The sequence below is a fragment of the Xyrauchen texanus genome, chromosome 29 (assembly GCF_025860055.1).
Source record: "Xyrauchen texanus isolate HMW12.3.18 chromosome 29, RBS_HiC_50CHRs, whole genome shotgun sequence".
NCBI classification, from domain to species: domain Eukaryota; kingdom Metazoa; phylum Chordata; class Actinopteri; order Cypriniformes; family Catostomidae; genus Xyrauchen; species Xyrauchen texanus.
In genome coordinates this window covers 16764076-16782953 of record NC_068304.1, presented here as the reverse complement: position 1 = coordinate 16782953, position 18878 = coordinate 16764076, and the positions used below count along the sequence as shown (strand labels likewise).

Below are 18878 nucleotides of genomic sequence, written 5' to 3'. Positions count from 1 at the left end.
CACGGTCCAAATCACTGAGATTACATTTTTCCCCATTCTAGTGGTTTATGTGAACATTAACTGAAGCTCCTGACGCGTATCTGCATGATGTTATGCACTGCACTGCTGCCACACGATTGGCTGATTAGATAATCGCAGAGATGATTGTTGGTGCCAGATGGGCTGGTTTGAGTATTTCTGCAACTGCTGATCTCCTGTTATTTTAACACGCAACAGTCTCTAGAATTTACTCAGAATGGTGCCAAAAACAAAAAACATCCAGTGAGCGGCAGTTCTGTGGATGGAAACGCCTTGTTGATGAGAGAGGTCAACAGAGAATGGCCAGACTGGTTCGACCTGACAAAGTCCAATGTAACTCAGATAACCGCTCTGTACAATTGTGGTGAGAAGAATATAATCTCAGAATGCTATTCTGAGATGCAGGTTGGCGCTGTTTTGGTGACATGAGGGGGACCTACTCAATATTTGGCAGGTGGTTTTAATGTTGTGGCTGATAAGTGTATATATGTCTTAAATTCAAACAGACGTATGCCGTCAGTGACAAATCCAAGGACCGATTCAACTTTCTGATCACTGAACAACTCAGAGCAAATCCCTAGGGCTGCTTTTAAAAACCATTAAAGGCATGTGGTCAGCCAGCACTGGACTACATACTGCATAGTCGACTACATACGACAAAACGTCGAGTGAGTGACAGATAGGGAACGTCCTGGTTATTTCCGTAAACTATTCCCTGATGGAGGGAATGAGATGTTGTGTCCCTCCTGCCACAGTGTTGGACTACCCGCTGAAATGACCGGGACCTTCTCTCTCGGCTCCTCAGCCAGCACTGGACAACATACTGCATAGTCACACAGCACATGTAGACTCTGCTTCATCTCTCCTGCATCCCTCTCTTAAAACTCCTCCCTCTGATGCCCAGAAATGCAGCCTTCCTGGTTCTCATTGTTGTACAGATGGCCTCCATCTGCTTGGGGCAGCCTGGAGTTGGCTGGCTCTATGAGCACGTGTGATATGAGCTATTACAGGAACACACTTCAAACTATTGTTCGATCTTCTCTGCTATATGGTTAAAAAGATTTTGGCTCAGGAATTCTGATTGGAAGGTGTTTATATAAGGCGTAGGAAAGACCACCATTACGTAGTTATTGCAAAAGTCACCAGTATGTCACTGAATTGCCATCTTGACAGGAAATATTGGATATTATTTTACTCATGTATGGGTTTGTGATGAGGAGGGCAGGGCTGGGCTGTGAGGACACACGGCCGCCCCTGAAATGGGATAATCAGCCTGGAGGGGGATAAAGACTTGCCGAAGGCACAAGTTCGAGAGAGAGAGAGAGACGCACGGGACCGCTATTCATGTGTGTCTGTTTGTTTATGTTTTATGTTGTTTAAGCTCATTTATATCATTCAATTTACGTTGACTGTTCAGCCGGTTCCCGCCTCCTCCTTGCCCATCCTTACACTGTTACAGTAGTGACGAAACCCAGGAAGGAGAAGAGATGCGCTGTCATGGAGTCTTCACCGCTGCTGTCCACCAAAGGAGCATGGGGATGAAGGGGTCGCTGCCGAGCGCCGGAGGAACCACTGCCGTATGCGGAAGGCGAGAAGCGGTTCCGTCCAGCAGTTAACTAAGCACATAGCTACATGAGTGAACACGATAGGTGTTGTGAGTGTAGGTTTAAGTGGGGTCTGTATTATTTTCTAGAATTTATCTAAATATTTTGCTTTAAAAGACGTAAAATGTAGCGAAGGCATCTGCACACTTTTTATTTCATTTAGGCGAACTGTTCAAACTTAAATTCAAACTGTTCACTTAAATACTATTCTCAAAGCTTAAACCAGAGTACACCTTAGGCACACACATTTGCCCACTGTAATGCCGCTTGCTTGCGCAAATAGCGTTTTATCTCACTACACTGCTACTGGTTTGAAAGAGTAGTTTGTTGCTGGAAAAGCTACACTGTTTTAAACAACTGATCTACGGCCACACTCACACTACTAAACAAGTTAGTAGTATCACAACACTATTATTCTGGCGTTGTTCTGTGAGAAATTTCCAAATTCATACTGGAAGAAGGAAACAGAGAGAATGTGTTTATACTGCCATCTGTGTGCATGCAGCCACGCTCGGGCTAAGAGAATAGGCTGGGATTTACTGGCCTTTAAAATAGATTTAAATACAGACTCAGAGCCCCAATGAGGTCAGTGGCATATCCACACTCAGCACGAGTGCATGGGAAAGCTGAGAAATCACTGTTCTGGCCCATACAGCAGCTCCGCCCCAGGGATTGCCTAAGCATACAACTCTGCGCTACCCAGCTAATGTTCTCCTGTCAGCCTGTCAGGGGACTTTTGGTCGGCTGGTCCTCTGTGAAGCATGAGATAAGTACTGAAATGCAATTCTGGCACCCCAGAGGTAAAATGCTAATTATTTTGTAGACCCTCTTATCTGAGCCAACCTGGCTGTCCTATAGATGCTGGTTTTTCCTCACCAAAGCCTATTTTCTTGTCTAAGAGTGGGGTGCAACACATTGCCAATGTGAATTCATTGGGTTTAAACATTGTTACAGGGCATTGATGCCTGCACACCCAGAACTCTGGTTTTAATACTTTGGTTTAAGCCCATTAAATGTCTTTGCCAAACCTTTATTAGATGTACCCTTGTGTATATTAGCAATAGACCTTCAATTTATTGGCTAGCTGTTAGGAAAGTTTACTTTGATAAAAAGGAAAAGTTTTAAATGTCAGATGCTTCTGTTGTTTTGATTAGCCCAGCAGTTGTTTCGTAAAAACCCTTGACAATAGCGAGGCAATTTGAGGTCAAACAGAATGCTTTGATAAAAACAAACTACATCACAATGGTACGACTTATCACTCTTATAATAATATACTCCAGTTGTAATTTGGGTTCTCAACCACAGCCTAGACCAAGGAGGTCTGGATCTTTGATAGTAAAATATATTTTTGAATGACTGAATTTATTCCCAGCAGAGTGTCAGAATGTGGCAAACTTATATGGCAAGTTAATCCTTCCATCAAATACCAAGTTCCTTGAGAATAAAGACTTGCATTATGGGTATAAATTTGGACATAATTTGAATAGCTTTAAGTCTTAATCGATAATGGCATCACTGGCAGAAACTGACAGACATGAATAGGTGGCTTTTCACATCTTGAAGTTGCTTGTATTGTGATTTGAGTTTATTATCATGCAGAATTATGCAAATGCATTTTCATTCTGATCTTCAAAACATTTTAAACCTGTGATTAATGTGGTGAAGGCAATGTTTAAAAGAACAGTTGCATGCCTTAGGAATGTTTTCCTGCACCATAATGCTTAGATTGTCCCTGCATTTCTCACTCTCTTTACAAAATAATAACATATCAATCTATAATCCTCCTGAAATATTAATGGTATCATTCATTTCTAAAATGTAACTGCTGTCATTACTTTTGTTGCAATTACTGTATGCATAAGGTTACAGTTAGCTGACCATTGCAACCATTAATATTATTATTTGGCAAGGGGCCATTCAATTCTTTATTACTGAATCTGACACACACACAGAGAGCAACTCAGGTGCACAGATGTGTAGATACAGTGATATGTGTAGATACAGCAAGCTGATAGGTCCTTTGACATGTAATCAGGTAGCTAATTTGTGTACTCTCTCTTTGCTTAAAATTTACATTTACTCAGTTTGCAAGTAAGCCAGTTTCACTGCTTCTCATTCAACTCCATGATAGTTTTCTATGATACCCTCCTTTTCACCAGCTTCACATGACTAGATCTGCTTCATGGAGATTGTAATTATGTTTAATTGTGCAGAAGTATGTCATCATTGCATGATGCAGCATGTCTTGTGTTTTTCTAAATGTGCAGCAGCATGTCCATATGCTTAACTCAGTATGACTGTGTACTGTATGTTCTAGCAGTAGCAAGTTTCCATACTTGCTCTACCACTGCAGCAGCAGCATAGAAGGTCTAGTCCCCCGAGACCAATATTTCATCAATGACCCTATTTACACCTTGCATTAACATGCGTTTTCGGTGATCGGATTGCACTTGACCACATTAAATGACGCCCAAGACGCATTGTGAACGGATAGTGATCGTACCACTGAAACCACATTCAGAGGTGGTCAGGAACGGATTTTGACCAAATTCAAAGAAGTAAATGCACATGCGCTTTTGTTATTCGGATACAACTACTGTAAATAATTAATGAATTACATGATGAGGCTGTGCTATATTTGTCCATTGTTAAAGCGCTGTGTTAAGGGTTCTTGCCTTTTTCTGTTTATTCAGCTGTTGCAATGTGAAGAACATAACAGACAATGCCAATTTGCAATCTTGTTACATGAACAATGAACAAAATTCCAGGATTTATTCCATTGGAATACATTTCAAATATGTCATACCCACATTAACATGCTAAATCTTTCAGAGAGTTGTCATGACTGAACTTTGACATTGACTGAGCAATGACATTCATGCATTTTTAATTGTGAATTAAGTGAGGAACTGGGGCCAAAAGAAATGAGATGCCAGTTATCACCCATTGCTTTTAGTCTTTCAGGCTGGCCGTGTGTGTGCCTGGCACACTCATCTGTCACGAAAACCTGCTGAGAGTTTTAATAAGAGCTCTGGACTCAAGAGAGTGTAGGGAATGGGGGAAATTCTGCTCCATTTTATGAACTTTTACACCTGTCAGTCATTCCTTATTCAGTTTAGAGGTGAGCAATGAATGGAAATGTATTACAGATATTATATCTAATAACTTTCATGAACACCCAAGTCAGCTTTGCTGATAAAACATTATTTTGGCTTTGCTAAAGAGTGAATCTATTAATATTTATTGAGTGTAATAGTTATTAATAGTTATCAACATGTCCACTGTTGATCAGCAACAATTTAAGGTTTTCTCAGCACAGTCATTTTAATGAGCTGAATACAACCTCATTAGTTAAGGGGCAAAAATTACATAATGATTGGTAAAACACATTTTCTTGATTTGGGACAAGTATTCCCATACCCTTGTAAAGTGACAAACATATATTTTATTTTTACAATCATTACTACAGCATGAGTAGGAAACTTGGACCTGGACATTGAGAAGTGAGGTGCGGTCTTGCATTACTAAACACCTGTACATCCTCCCTTGCCGCAGGCAAGTAACCATCACTCCACCCCTGCCTTGTCTCCATGGCAACCTAGTTAAAAAAACGGATGCACTTAAATGTGTTTCTTCCTTAGTGCAAAACACATTTACTCTAAGATGGACCACATGCTCTACCTCATAGCAATTATTTGAGGGTGCATCCCATAGAAATGCTATGATGATGAGTTTGTCAAGCAATGTATTTACATTATGCTACAGTAAATAACATACACTGCCATCACACTACTGTCTCCCTGGGCAAACTGATTTAGGATTGATATCTTTCTCATTCTCAGGCACCTCCTAAAATTACATTTGCCTCACAAGAGTAAATGAGATTGGTCAAATGGAAGCCCTCCTGTCATTGGACAGCAAAATAGATAATTTGTTTCTGCCACAACATAATTTAACACGCCGTCGGCTCCAGAAGTGCTCGGTAACAATAGAAGTGATTGCTACACATAGATGAGAGTGAATCCAATTTTCGTGGAGCCCACCCATCCTGTTAAAAACAATAACCACTGTGATTGAAACACTGACAACATCTCACCTCAGTGATTCGACTGTGAGTGTGGCTGAAAAGCTTTGTGATGGTGCAGTAAAGCTGAACATGGTGAAAGTAAACCTTTATTCTAACACTTTCTGATGTCTGTATTACTTTGTGATGCGGAATATGCTATATCAGTACAACGTAGAATTGTCAGATGTGTCATCATTGAAACCTTGTCATGATGATGTATGTGTATAGATCTTAATTCCCAACCACAACAAAGGGTGGCAGTTCTTTACAGTAATTGCTGGTTGTCCGGAAAGTTGATACTCCTCCCTTTCTCCTTGTGAAAGCAGGCAAAGCAAACAACCTGCCAAGTCTCTCACCTGTCACCACCTAGGCCAGAGTACTTTGGGACCTGTTTAATCTTAAAGATATTGTGTTAAATGGGGATCTCAATATACTTGACACAGTAACTCTAGCTGAACAAATGGTGTGAGTTTGGCACAAAATAATCTGTTTGTCCAACCAATGGAAGACAGAGGAAGGATTCAAGAAATTTATTTGAAAACAGATAATGTATTGTTTACACAGTTTCACTTGCTCATGGTAGTAGTACAAAAATTACACACTTCAACTTTGAATGACCCTGGAGGTTTAAATATTTCTGTCTCTAGCCACTGCTTATAAAGTTCCTCAAGCTCTACTGGTACAGCATGGTGTTATGAATGAGAGTGTCATGGGTTAGAGTCCCAGGAATACATTTGCATCTCCAAGACTTTCCTCTCAGAACTTCTTAGCTGTACATGCATGACATTCTTTCTCTCTCTGTTTGTTTCTGGTGTCCAGGAATCCTAAGTTTGCCAGACAGTTTGAGCCTGCACAGGAACCAGCAGCGCTCAGGTAAGGCCGGAGATGCCTACAGCCAGTCCGAGCAGCGTACTATTGAGCAGTCTCTGCTGGCTACACGTGTAGGGAGCATTGGTGAGCTCAGTAAGTAACCTTGACTGCTGTTTTTTCAACCTAAATCAAAACTCTTTTGCTTCAAACTCTTGTACTGTACCAATTATACATTGTTCAGAACAGCCCAAATAAATGTGAATTAATATGTGTTTTTATGTACTGATGTGTAGTAGGCCTGTTTTAAGAGTTTTTATGGAGGAGATGTTCTGTCTTGTGATTTCCTCTTTGGTTTCCATGTATGACACCACAGTTCTCGGAAAGAGTCACACAGAAATGTTCACGTATTTTCACTTTCACGTTTGAAGTAGTGTACCCCTGGTTGCATTTTCATAATTAGGTAGTGTTTTCCTATCAATCTACTAAGGATACAGGTGTCTCTCTCTCTCTCTTGCTTTTTAAATCTTGTTCAAGTACCATTTGATTTTCAGAAATAATAAATGTAGTGTGGTGATATTTTCACAAAATGAAATTAGCTGGTTCAATATAAGTATTGTGGCAGTTCTGAGGAGAAATGTCCACTGTGTGGCGCTAAAAGCAAGTAAAACTTTCTCCAAAATAGATGACGTTTTTAAAGTTAATGCTCTGAGTATAACAATTTTGTAGTAATTTTGTGGCGCTTATATGACAATTTTGGCTCATGTATTGACTTGAATGCTCTTTAGGGCTCCTACCCCGGTCCTTTGGATCAGTTGAGCTTGCACACAATTTGATCGCATTCAAACAAGCTTGTAAATGCAGTTAGTTATATAATGCAAACGTTAAAATGTCACATTCAATCACCCTACAAGTCATGTGCTATACCATTTCAAAGATACAAACAATAACAAAGAGTTAGAACGCGGTATCATTTCGGGATCCTTTAAATAAGGCTCTGAGTTCAAATTTTTTATCAAAATACATCAAAAGTTTAACTGATGTGACTTTGTTGAGAGTGTCTATGCAAGAGAGGCTCACAATGATTTTCTCAGCAGAGATCGGGAATATTTGATCGCTTCTATTATAATTAATGAAGCCATTCAATGAATATGTCTGCTTGACCACTTTTTTGTGTGTGTTGCTAATTTGCAAATGTGTTGCTAACTCTTTTATTCGTTTTGTATAAAAGCATCTGCTAAATGACTAAATGTAATAGTAAATTACTTGTGCAGCTTCATTCATCATAGTGGGAGCGATCAATAGTCACTTTTAGAGCTCTTCCTCTCAAACTTACAATTAGTTGGCATAAATTAGTCTCGCTTTACTGCAGTTGATGCATGTATTTGCTAATTCAGTGATCTAAACATTTTAATTTCTGTTAGTTTCAGGCATCCAGGGAGAATCCAGCAACCGAACAACATGGTCCACATTTTAATAATGACATTTTATGACAATCGTGTCAGTGCTAGTAACGTTAATCATGTTCAAGGCGCTATAAATGAAACACCTCCCACTGTTGTTTTGAATGAGTATGAGTTGTGGGAAATGTTAAAGGAACAAAAACGTCCTTAAATCGACATATAGTCCTTGAAATGGTCTATAGTTGCAGCATTTCCCAATTTTTTTCACTTCACGCCAAATAATCTAATCAAATATGATTACAAATCAAATGAATAATATTTCACATTTTTATTGAATTATTTTAATTCTTTCAAAAGATTTAACTACATTTTCTTACATCTTCATGTTGCGAAATTTTTACATTTTAAAATACAATGAAAACTGAATAAGTTACAATCTTCACTAAAAAAGGATCTAAACTTTTGTCACTAGGTTGTTCTGTTATTTTGTGAATACTTTGTGTTACATATTACAATTTATTATGCCTATTTAATTAAAAAATATTGAAATAAATAAAAGTTATACTACTCAGGAGCAACTTTACAAATTGCAAATGTTGTCAGCCAATGACTGTATTACATGAGACTTGGATCGCTTAGCCGATCAGAAAACCAAATCCTCCATTCATCAGCATTTATCTAACTTTTAATATCTCATTGGAGACAGTTTTACACTAGATAGATAGTTATTTTTAATAAAAACTGATAATTGCAAGGATTCAAACCTGAATGGAAATAAGCCTCAGCAGTCTCTATAAAAGTATTTTTTAAATCCTCATCCATTAATATTAAACGCCAAAAGTAACAAACAGGTGCAGACTGGGAAGAGAAATTGGCCCTGGATTTGAAAAAAAAAAAAACAGCCCAAATGTTGTTCAGTGGTTAGGGTGGTAGTTGCCCAAATGTTGTTGACCGGAGGGTCAATTTTGCAGGTGGCCAACTGGGAAAAGCCCCAGTTGTCCCTATGGCCAATCCACTCCTGGTAAAAAAGTATCAAGTGGCATTGCCATCTATGCACTGCTTCGGTGGCGATCAGGACCTCTGGACAATAATTTACACTTGATTAATCCACTCTCAGAGAATAAAAGAACAAAACTGTACCTTTTAGGGTACATGTGCCCATCACTGGGGTGGTACCTGAAAAAAGTCCACTGAAATAAAAACTGACCTTTCTGCCATTATTTACTCACCCTCGTCTTTCAAAAACAGTATGACTTTTTGGATCTGTAAAACACAAGATTTAGGGACAGGAGAATTGTGTTTGTGACTGTCCAAGCTCCAAAATCACACCTAAAAGCACCATAAAGTCATCCATAACACTCATGTCTTAGATTTAAATTCCGAAGCCATATGATAATGTTGTGAGAGGAACAGACCAAAATGTAAGTGTTAATTCACCTCTTCACCCATTTGAAACTGGCGTGCACGCTAGAACGGATTCTTACATTAGCACAGCGCACCTGTCACCATGAACGCTTTTGGCTGATGAGAGCTGAACACGGCAGGCGAAAATTTGAACAAGGCAATTTGAACACATTGTTTTTTGTTTTTTTTATTAATGTTGAATGTGTGAAAGTGAATGAGATTTCACTGTCCTCTTCTGCATAATATGGCCCCCTTCAGCATATCGCGGCTCTCTTTGTCATATCGCAGCCCACTTTGGCATATCACGGTCCTGTTTCACGTCCGTCCCACTGGGAAAAGTCCTGGTTCTCCCGATGGCAATGTGATTCTGTTAGACCAGATTGGAAGTATCTGCTTTTAAGAGGGTATTAAAATCAGATTGCTACATGCAAGTTGTTCAATAGAGCACTTAGTACACCTGTATGCAATTTATCCGATGGTCACCTCAACCTTGTCTTTAAAAAGAAAAAAAAGAAAAGAAAACAACATTCAACCATAAATGATGGTATAATGTATTTAATCTATATTTAGATGAAACCTGCTTACTTAGAAGTTTCATCTTGTCATGTAATTCAATATATTTTACAGCAAAAAGCTTGCTCTATTCTTGAGGACATTGATTTTTAATGCAATACTAGATGTGCACAGCATTGGCACTGGACAGACCTTTAAATAGAAATCTTTAGAAATGTAGTCACAATATCTTAAACTCTGTAAGAACCAACACAAAGATTTACATCAAAAACAAATCAGCAAGGAACAGTATAATATCTCAAAAGGAAATGGCAAAGCTCTCATGATTAGTCAGCAAAAATGGATATGCACAAAATGCTGCTGTCTGTTCCTTTAAAAATGACATTTCAAATCTCCATTTATACTTTTTTGTAGACACTGTATCCATGGAGATTACCAACTCTTCTACCCCCAATAGGGGAGGTTGAGGGCAGTTTCAACTCTGGGTAAGGGCAGCGGTACTCCCTGCTTTCCACATTCAGCATGCTGCTTGCAGCAAGGGCAGAAACAGCAACTGTCACAAAGAGACTCTTTCTACAGTTGGACAGTCACAACAGCGTGCTCACATACAAAGAGCAGAGTTTATTTTAAGAGAAGGCTGAACTTGCCAAATGTAAATCGAATTATGTGTTCTTCGTTATAATGACATAAATGAGTTTTTGTTACTGTGTGTGTGCATGCGTGACTGATTTTTATAGGGTTTGTCTGTCCAGAAGGATTTAAAATGTAATTCAATTGTACTCTATGCTGTGACTAAAGCCCCCCAGGTCTATATTCAGAGAGAACAGCAATTGATTCCTAACCATATTTTGTCCTTTAGAGATTTTTTATTTTTTGATTGGAGTGCAATTGTTTCTCTTTACAACACACTGGGCTTTTGCTATTTATCTGATTAGCAATAGGATCAGAGTTATTGTGAAGTTTAAAGGTATAGTTCACACAAAAATTACAATTCTGTTGTCATTTACTTATCCTTATGTCATCCCAAACCTGCATGGAACAGAATTTTAGAGGTTTGGCCAAATATCTGAGCTGCCCTCTATACCACTCAGTGTAAGTGAATGGAGTCCAGGGACAGTCAAAATCAAAATATCACCATAAAGTAGTCATTATATTCCCAGAATTTTCTTTTTTTGGGTGAACTATTCACTTAAGTCTTAAACACAAAATCTGCATGTTATTAGATCAGAATGAATGTCTTTTAGATGTCGATTTCAAAGTCACTGAACATCTGAAATACTTATAAACTTCATAGGCTTATCGGGTTCTTCTTATGCCGTTTATCCAGAGGGTAGACCGAAATGTATCCGACCATACTATAATTTTACGTGAATATAATTACAATCTTAAAATCCCATAACATTAGTGCAGAACAATAGATAAGGTCTTCCTATTACAAAGGTTTTTATGTGTCTCTCATAAGCCAGTTAAATACAAGTAGAAGATATTTCTCCCTCCAGAGTGCCAGAGGTTCAAAAGGTCAATGCATAAGAATCATGTTTTGTCATATTCTTGTCCATTAAGATTAAATCATGTCACTGGATTAGCAGATCCTTTTCTGTAATTATTCCCTTTCAGGACTTTCCTGCAAGTATACTGTACATTGTGCTGATAGATTATAGCTTGCTGTATAGAAAAGATAAGCGTCAAATATTTAAAGTTTAGTTGTAAATTTATGTTGGATAATCTCTCACTAATAATTTAGAAGCAAATAGACTCCAGAGGAGCTAACCACTATTTTACTTTATGGGCTTTCTCCTGCATTTTAAATTGATTAATTTAATGGTTTGTTTGATCTAAATAAGACTAATTCTCTGGCTTCACTCTTTATGTGTGTGTGCAGGAATTTTACCTTGGGCTATAGCACTTATTCAGCCATTAACAGCTAATTGGAAATTGTACATTTGTTGATAATCATTTTCTCATTAGCCTCCATCAATTCTAAAAGCAGCCCTAATGGGAATGCCTCTTATTCAAAATACTTGGGTCTTTAAACGTCTTCCATTGGGCTCTCTCTCAGAATGAGACCTGCACCACAGTCTGGAGTTCGTTTTTTTTCTTGGGTTGGCCCGACACCAGTCGGAGCCCTTCTTGGCTGCATTGCCATCATTGAGTGTTTCCATGCCGCCCATAACATCTTCTGTTTTCTCAAAACCCCTGTTTCCTCTCATAGTTCTGCTAATGCATCTATTCCCTCTTGCCCCATTAAAATGCTCGTTAGACTTGCTTCATTGCTTTGCAGCACTGTTGCTGCCCAATGACTGGCTCTTAATTGTTTATCTACACTTTTCTTACAAGATTTCATTTTGGTGTGTTTTTGTTGTAGGGTAGGGACTTCTTGCAGCCACAAGGGCTGGAAGGATGTACATTTTTGGGATGTATGGAAAGCCAGGACATTACAGTGATTTAATGGGAGCTGGACCAATTAGTGTTTGCATGGCTCATTTTAATAATATTAAGAGAAAAATAGTGAACATTTGAACCTCACACACACACACACAAAAAGGTCCAGGTTGCATTTCTCCCAAAAAGTAGAAAAAATAAATAATAAAAAAAAGAGAATATTTTGCATATTTCTGTGATGTATTAATACTTTACAATTTAAATAATATATAATTGTTACAGTAATGAGAATTGATTTTTTGTAGCCTATTACAGTAATGTGAATTTACACAAAATGTTCTTAATTGTATAATTTAGCATTTTTTTTTAGATCTTAGCATATTTCTTTCTTTTGATTTTGTGGTAAAATATGTTTTATATTTTGATGATATATTTTAGACTGTTTTTGAGAGATTCACCCTCAAGCCTAAATCTCAAGAACAGAAATAAGAGAAAACACTATATATATACTAATGGTCTTTACAAAAACATTTCATTTAAATGTCACAATGGGGCTGTTAAAACTCAAACATTTAAACTTTCACGCAATACGTGCAACTTTCCAGACTTTTCAAATATCAGCCAGAGTTGTGTAAATTATTCAGCTAATCTAAAGTAAAAAATAAATAAATAAATAAAAAATCATCCATTTACGTAAAACCAAGCACGTCACCTGCCTCTCTCATGGCTTTTCATTGGTAATCTATGTCATGGCTGAGGCAGAAAAGCATATCGATTCTGCTCAGTTTTCATAGTAAAACACCATTCTGCATCCCCCATTCCCACCATCTATTGAGTGATGAAGGGCACCTTGTCTGCTGTTACGGATGAGAGTATCATATTATTTCCAAGTTGCACAAGCAAACACAAATGTTCTGCTATGTTGTATTATCTTTGGTTGCCATCCCCATGTTTATTCATACTAATATCCTGCAAATAGATGATTGGCCTGCTTGGTAGTGAGATACAGTAAATGACTAATAGACAAAGACCTTTTGCAGTCATTGTGTTTGTTTAGCTGGTTAATCTTGAGCATATCTCTCTGCCAGTTCCTCTGCCGCCCCCCTGACTTGAGGAAATGTCACACGCTATCATGAATAAGAGATGAGTGTCGGTCACAGAAGTGCCCCAGGTGGCATCTAGTCCCTTTTCTCCTCTCGAAACCCTCCCGCCACACTCTCTGACTGCTAACGCTGTGTGCCTATGTGCTGACAGGTGCATTCTTACATTTTGTTGTTTCGTGCACATAAATGCTACAGCGCCCGATAACGTATTCCATATAATCCTGTAATTACTGTATAATTACAGAGCATATCTTTGGCCTTCGCTGTCAGATAGTCCACATAGTTTCCGTTCAAACCGATCAGTATTTTCCTATTTTATAATAGCTTTATTCATGCTTTGTTATTTAAATCTGCAGCCTTGACAAAGAAAATCATAATGCCAACAGTTAGACAAACCATTTATTTCTGTGAATGCTCATCTTGCACAGTCGTCAGGCCTGTTAATTCATTTGGAGTAACAGAGATGTGAAATTTTCTTTCAAGAACAAGTGTGACTGCTGCAGTTATTGAATGCTGAAAGCAGTGCAGTGGTTGCACTTGAATGCATTCAGAAGAATTAGGTCTCATGGATTAAATGAGACATTGGATGACCTGAAAGTTTCACACATGAAAGGAAATAGTCATTAGAGTGTGAGTGGGAATGGGAATGTTCAGTGTGTCTGTGTAATGAATGCCTGTTTGAGTTTGTTTGAAAAGAGGTTTGTGAAACATTTTTCATCTTTCATGGTGACTATAATGTTCACTTCCATATCATATAGTCTGCTTTTTACCAAAACAAAATTTCATTGAAATGTGCACATATAAAATGTGTGTGTGTGACAATCTGACAAATCTCCTGATGTCCTTAAAGGTAAAAAAAAGATTTATTTTAAATATAATAATTTTACTCTAAACATGCAAAAAAATATTTTTGTGTAGGGTGTGTAGCATTATAATTATCATTATATAAAATACAATCAAATTCTGTGATATTTCCTCATTTAGTTAAGTAAACGTGCATGTGTACACATACTAAGCATTAGTCTGTCCGTTAGATGTTGGCTAAATCTGACAAAAGCTCTAAGAGGACCATCTTATGGGAATATCAATCTGAAAAATTATTCATACATAAAAAATATATACATTTTAATTTATTCTGAAAAATCCTTTATGGGTTGGATTAGACAGCAGTAAAAATAAATATATAAATAAAATATTAAGAGTAATATAAAAACAATAGAGGTCTAGGGTATATCATCACTATTGAGAGGCTGTATGTGTGTACTTCACTAAAGTTTGGAGACAAAATTATCCCTAAATGTGAGCTAAATAAGACAAATCCTCCCTTTAGGGACATTCTGGCATGTTGACAATTGATTCATAAATAAAGCAAATACAATTTTTAATTCTTAAAATGTTAAAGGTTTTATTTTAGAGATAGGGACAGGTTGTGGTTCAGGGTTATTTTGTAGTATTTATAATTTGCTTTATATAAAACTATAGATGTCCATGGGATGTCCCTATTTAAATTGCTGAGTGAAGTGTGTGTACTGTACAGTATGTATGTGTGTTACAAAACAATGCCAGAATGGGTAAGTACAGCCATACCGTTCAATTTGACGGACTGGTCGAAAATTTAAGTGCTGAAATACATGCTGCAGAGAAACTCCAAACAGCTGACTTGCAGACAAAGATTTACAGAGGGGCTAATATTTTATGTTGTGGCATCAATTCAATGACAGTACTGTCCTTCATCATTTCAATCACTCCCAGCAAACCAAAGGTCTGTTGTGCCCTGTCAGGTGATTTGGTATCCAGAGCCATGCATCACCTCCAGCCTCTCAGCATAAAGAACCACAGCAATGGCACACCGCTCCCTCAGAAGAGCAGCATTATCCACTGGGAGCCCGAGGCTCTATATACACTCTGTTACTTCATGCACTGCCCTCAAATGGAGTGGGAGAACCCCAACGTTGAGCCCTCTAAAGTCACCTTACAGACAGAGAGGTCTGTATCTGCATGCATACCCTAAAGAATTATTTGGTGATGAAGAATAGCAGAATAGATTTAATACTTTAAGATGTAGATGTGTTATTTCAAGCGCAAACTTGAAAGTATTGAACAAATTGTACATTTTTACACAATTCAAGCTTGTAGAAATTAAAAGGGATCATTCATCCAAAATTACAGTTCTGTCATCATTTATAGGATTGTTTGTTATATGCACAATGAATCCTCAAGTATCGATCCCAAAAAGTAAGAAAGCCTTTATTTGCAGATTTCACTTGAAAAGAAATATAGTCTACTTAACCTTATGATGCTGGTGTGTAGCATGCACCAGGGCATGGAAATGTTTTAAGTGATATCAGATCAGATTTGTTAGTAAAAACAACTCTACAAACTGAAATTTAAAGTGAGATTTACTTGTTGCGATATTATGTCACAAAGTAGATTTGACTAAATTGTATAATTACGCCTCATAAAAACGTATTTCTTTCAAATCTTGCGAAATATATTTTAGTGAATCTTAGTTGTTATTTTTGCAGTATGGTGAAAATGGCTGGGTATCTTTTTTTGTTAGAAAGTGCCACCTGGCCACTCAAGGTACTTGCCTTAAAGAAGCCCTATTATGCTTTTTGGGATTTTACCTTTCCTTTATTGTGTAATATAGCTGTTTGTGCATGTAAAAGGTCTGCAAAGTTACAAAGCACATAGTCCACACCAAAGGGAGTTACTCTCTCCCACAGAAAACACTGTTACTCAACTGCCTGAAACACCTGGTTTGCAGTCCAGCCATTACTTCCGTGAATTATTTCTTAGCCCGCCTAAGGGTTACTTTAAGCTGAAACTCGGTTATGGTAAGGGGGTTTACATTTCTTACACATGCTCTAAGCAGTTGACCAATCACAACAGACTGGGCCAGCTGACCAATCAGAGCAGACTGGGCTTTTTGGAAAGGGGATTTCAAGAGACGTGAGCTAAAACAGAGCGTTTCAGACAGGGTGAAAAAAGATGCTGCAGCAATGTACTGTATGAGAAATATAATGTGTTTTTTGAGCATTGTATGTAAACTTAGTCTTGTAGACCCCGAAAATAAAACTATGAACCTGTAAATGAGCATAATGTGGGCTCTTTAAGTGATGCAGTCATTCATTGAAGCTGACACAGTAATGATGAAATGCACAGGACTGTTAATGTGAAATGCTGTAAAACAGACTGCAAAGCAAAAGCAAAGCAATGAAATAATACCATATTATGCATAAATGTATACAGAAGTATTCAAAACACTCACATTCTGTATATGATGAAAAATGACCGGGCTGTAGATACTGTATTTCATGTTAGCTTAAAAGATCTTAAAGGTGATAGGTGTACTTTTTCAATGTTAAAATATATTCTATGATCCCAACTTTAAATGCAGAGATGACTACAAGTGATTCACCCTAACAGTGTGTACATGGCGCTATCAAAATCGACACTATCCTTGTTTATTAAGCATAAAAGCCAGCCTGACAAAGCAACATTGGCTCAACCAATGGCGTGAGTTTGTCTGACCAATTGAAAAAAGAGGCATTGTCTGGGAAACCGGCTAGAAATAGTAGCACAGAAATTACATGCTTTAAAATGCAATTAAAAAAAAAATACATAACATACATATTGGTGTATTTGTGAACATTTGAACCTTGGCAGAATATATACACTGGCAGCCAAAAGTTTGGAATAATGTACAGATTTTGCTCTTATGAAAATAAATTGGTACTTTTATTCACCAAAGTGCCATTCAACTGATCACAATGTATAGTCAGGATATTAATAATGCGAAAAATTACTATTACAATTTGAATAAAATGTCAGAACTTCTTAAACTATTCCAATGATTTCTCATAAAAAAAATCCTCCACTTGCAGCAATGACAGCTTTGCAGATCATTGGCATTCTAGCTGTCAGTTTGTCCAGATACTCAGGTGACATTTCACCCCACACTTCCTGTCTTGTCGGGCACTTCTCACGCATCTTACAGTCTAGCTGATCCTACAAAAGCTCAATGGGATTAAGATCCATAACACTCTTTTCCAATTATCTGTTGTCCAATGTCTGTGTTTCTTTGCTCACTCTAAACTTTTCTTTTTGTTTTTCTTTTTCAAAAGTGTCTTTTTCTTTGCGATTCTTCCCATGAGGTCTTCTCTTTACTGTTGTACATGAAACTGGTGTTGAGCGGGTAGATTTCAATGTGAGGCATCTATTTCTCAAACTAGAGACTCTGATGTACTTATCCTCTTGTTTAGTTGTACGTCTGGCCTTCCACATCTCTTTCTGTCCTTATTAGAGCCAGTTGTCCTTTGTCTATGAAGACTGTAGTGTACTACAGAAGTGTTTCTAGAGAAAGCTGTTTCTTTATTGCCATTTTTTTACCTAATATTGACCTTAAGACATGCCACTCTATTGCATACTGTGGCAACTCAAAAACAAACACAAAGACAATGTTAAGCTTAATTTAACCAAATAGCTTTCAACTGTGTTTAATATAATGGCAAGTGATTTTCTAGTACCAAATTATCAATTTAGCATGATTACTCAAGGATTAGGTGTTGTGATCAGCTGAATGTCACTTTGGTGAAACATTTGGTTTCACTAACAGTGTATATTCTCAGGCTACATATGAGCATCGCTGTAGATGTTGCTCAACTGCTAATATGAGATTCAGCTCATACTCTTAGAAGCCACACTGTTATTTCTCCAAAGTCATGGAAAGGACTTTGGCCATTTAAACTGATTAAATCAGTTACTTTGACGTTAAATGTAGCTCCTTTTGTCTCTTATGATTTATGAACTGCAGAAATATTCGTTAAAGATATAAAATGTTGTGTAATGTAGAGAAAATGCAATTACCCTGCCACCTTGTTTAATTATTTTATATATATATATTTTGATAACACATATTTAGGAAATGTATTAAATATAACATTTTGTCTACAATAGATACATGAAACTTTGAGTGAACTGCTGTTATCTGTAAAGTGTGTTACACATTTAAACAATGAATATAGTATTTGTATACTACTGTATGTTTACCCATCAACTGTGGCCCGTGCATTTTAAGTCTAGGTCTTCATTGTGATTCATGCCATTAAGAAAACACAGTTTCACAATGAATAAGACACTGTATGCCTATCATACATTACGTGACAGTCAACTAGTAATAACAATTGACATTTTCAAAACATGTCCACACATGAAAGCCAGAACCAAGGAGATCTAATATGAATAAAAAGCTTTCGAATATTTGCGTTTAAATGCTGCTTGCAATAAATCGCCAGGGTACACGGTTACTTTTCAAAACTTGATCCAACACCGAATGCTCAAGCAGCCTAATTTACTCTTAGAAAACTCCTGATGTTGCTATAACAATGCAAAGAGCACTTACTTACCAATTTACTTGAAGTGAAAATCAGTCCTCCTTTCCTGTTTAATTAATCAATCGCACGATCATGCAGAACATCTCAGGTTTTTAAATCCATTAGGATCTCTTTCTCAACGGCAATAACAGCAGTGATGACAGCTGACTCGTAAGCAAGATCTCGCACTCTTTCAAATTACG

The 18878-nt window shown here is 37.5% G+C and overlaps 1 protein-coding gene across 1 annotated transcript in view; it reads left to right on the top strand.

The window, feature by feature from the left end:
* Window positions 1-18878, top strand: part of btbd11b (BTB (POZ) domain containing 11b) — a 90390-nt gene that overhangs the window by 54648 nt on the left and 16864 nt on the right. Inside the window, exons 2-3 of the mRNA XM_052097369.1 lie at window positions 6508-6651; window positions 15082-15286. Coding sequence (XP_051953329.1) covers window positions 6508-6651; window positions 15082-15286 — 349 coding nt within the window. The remainder of the gene's footprint in view (window positions 1-6507; window positions 6652-15081; window positions 15287-18878) is intronic.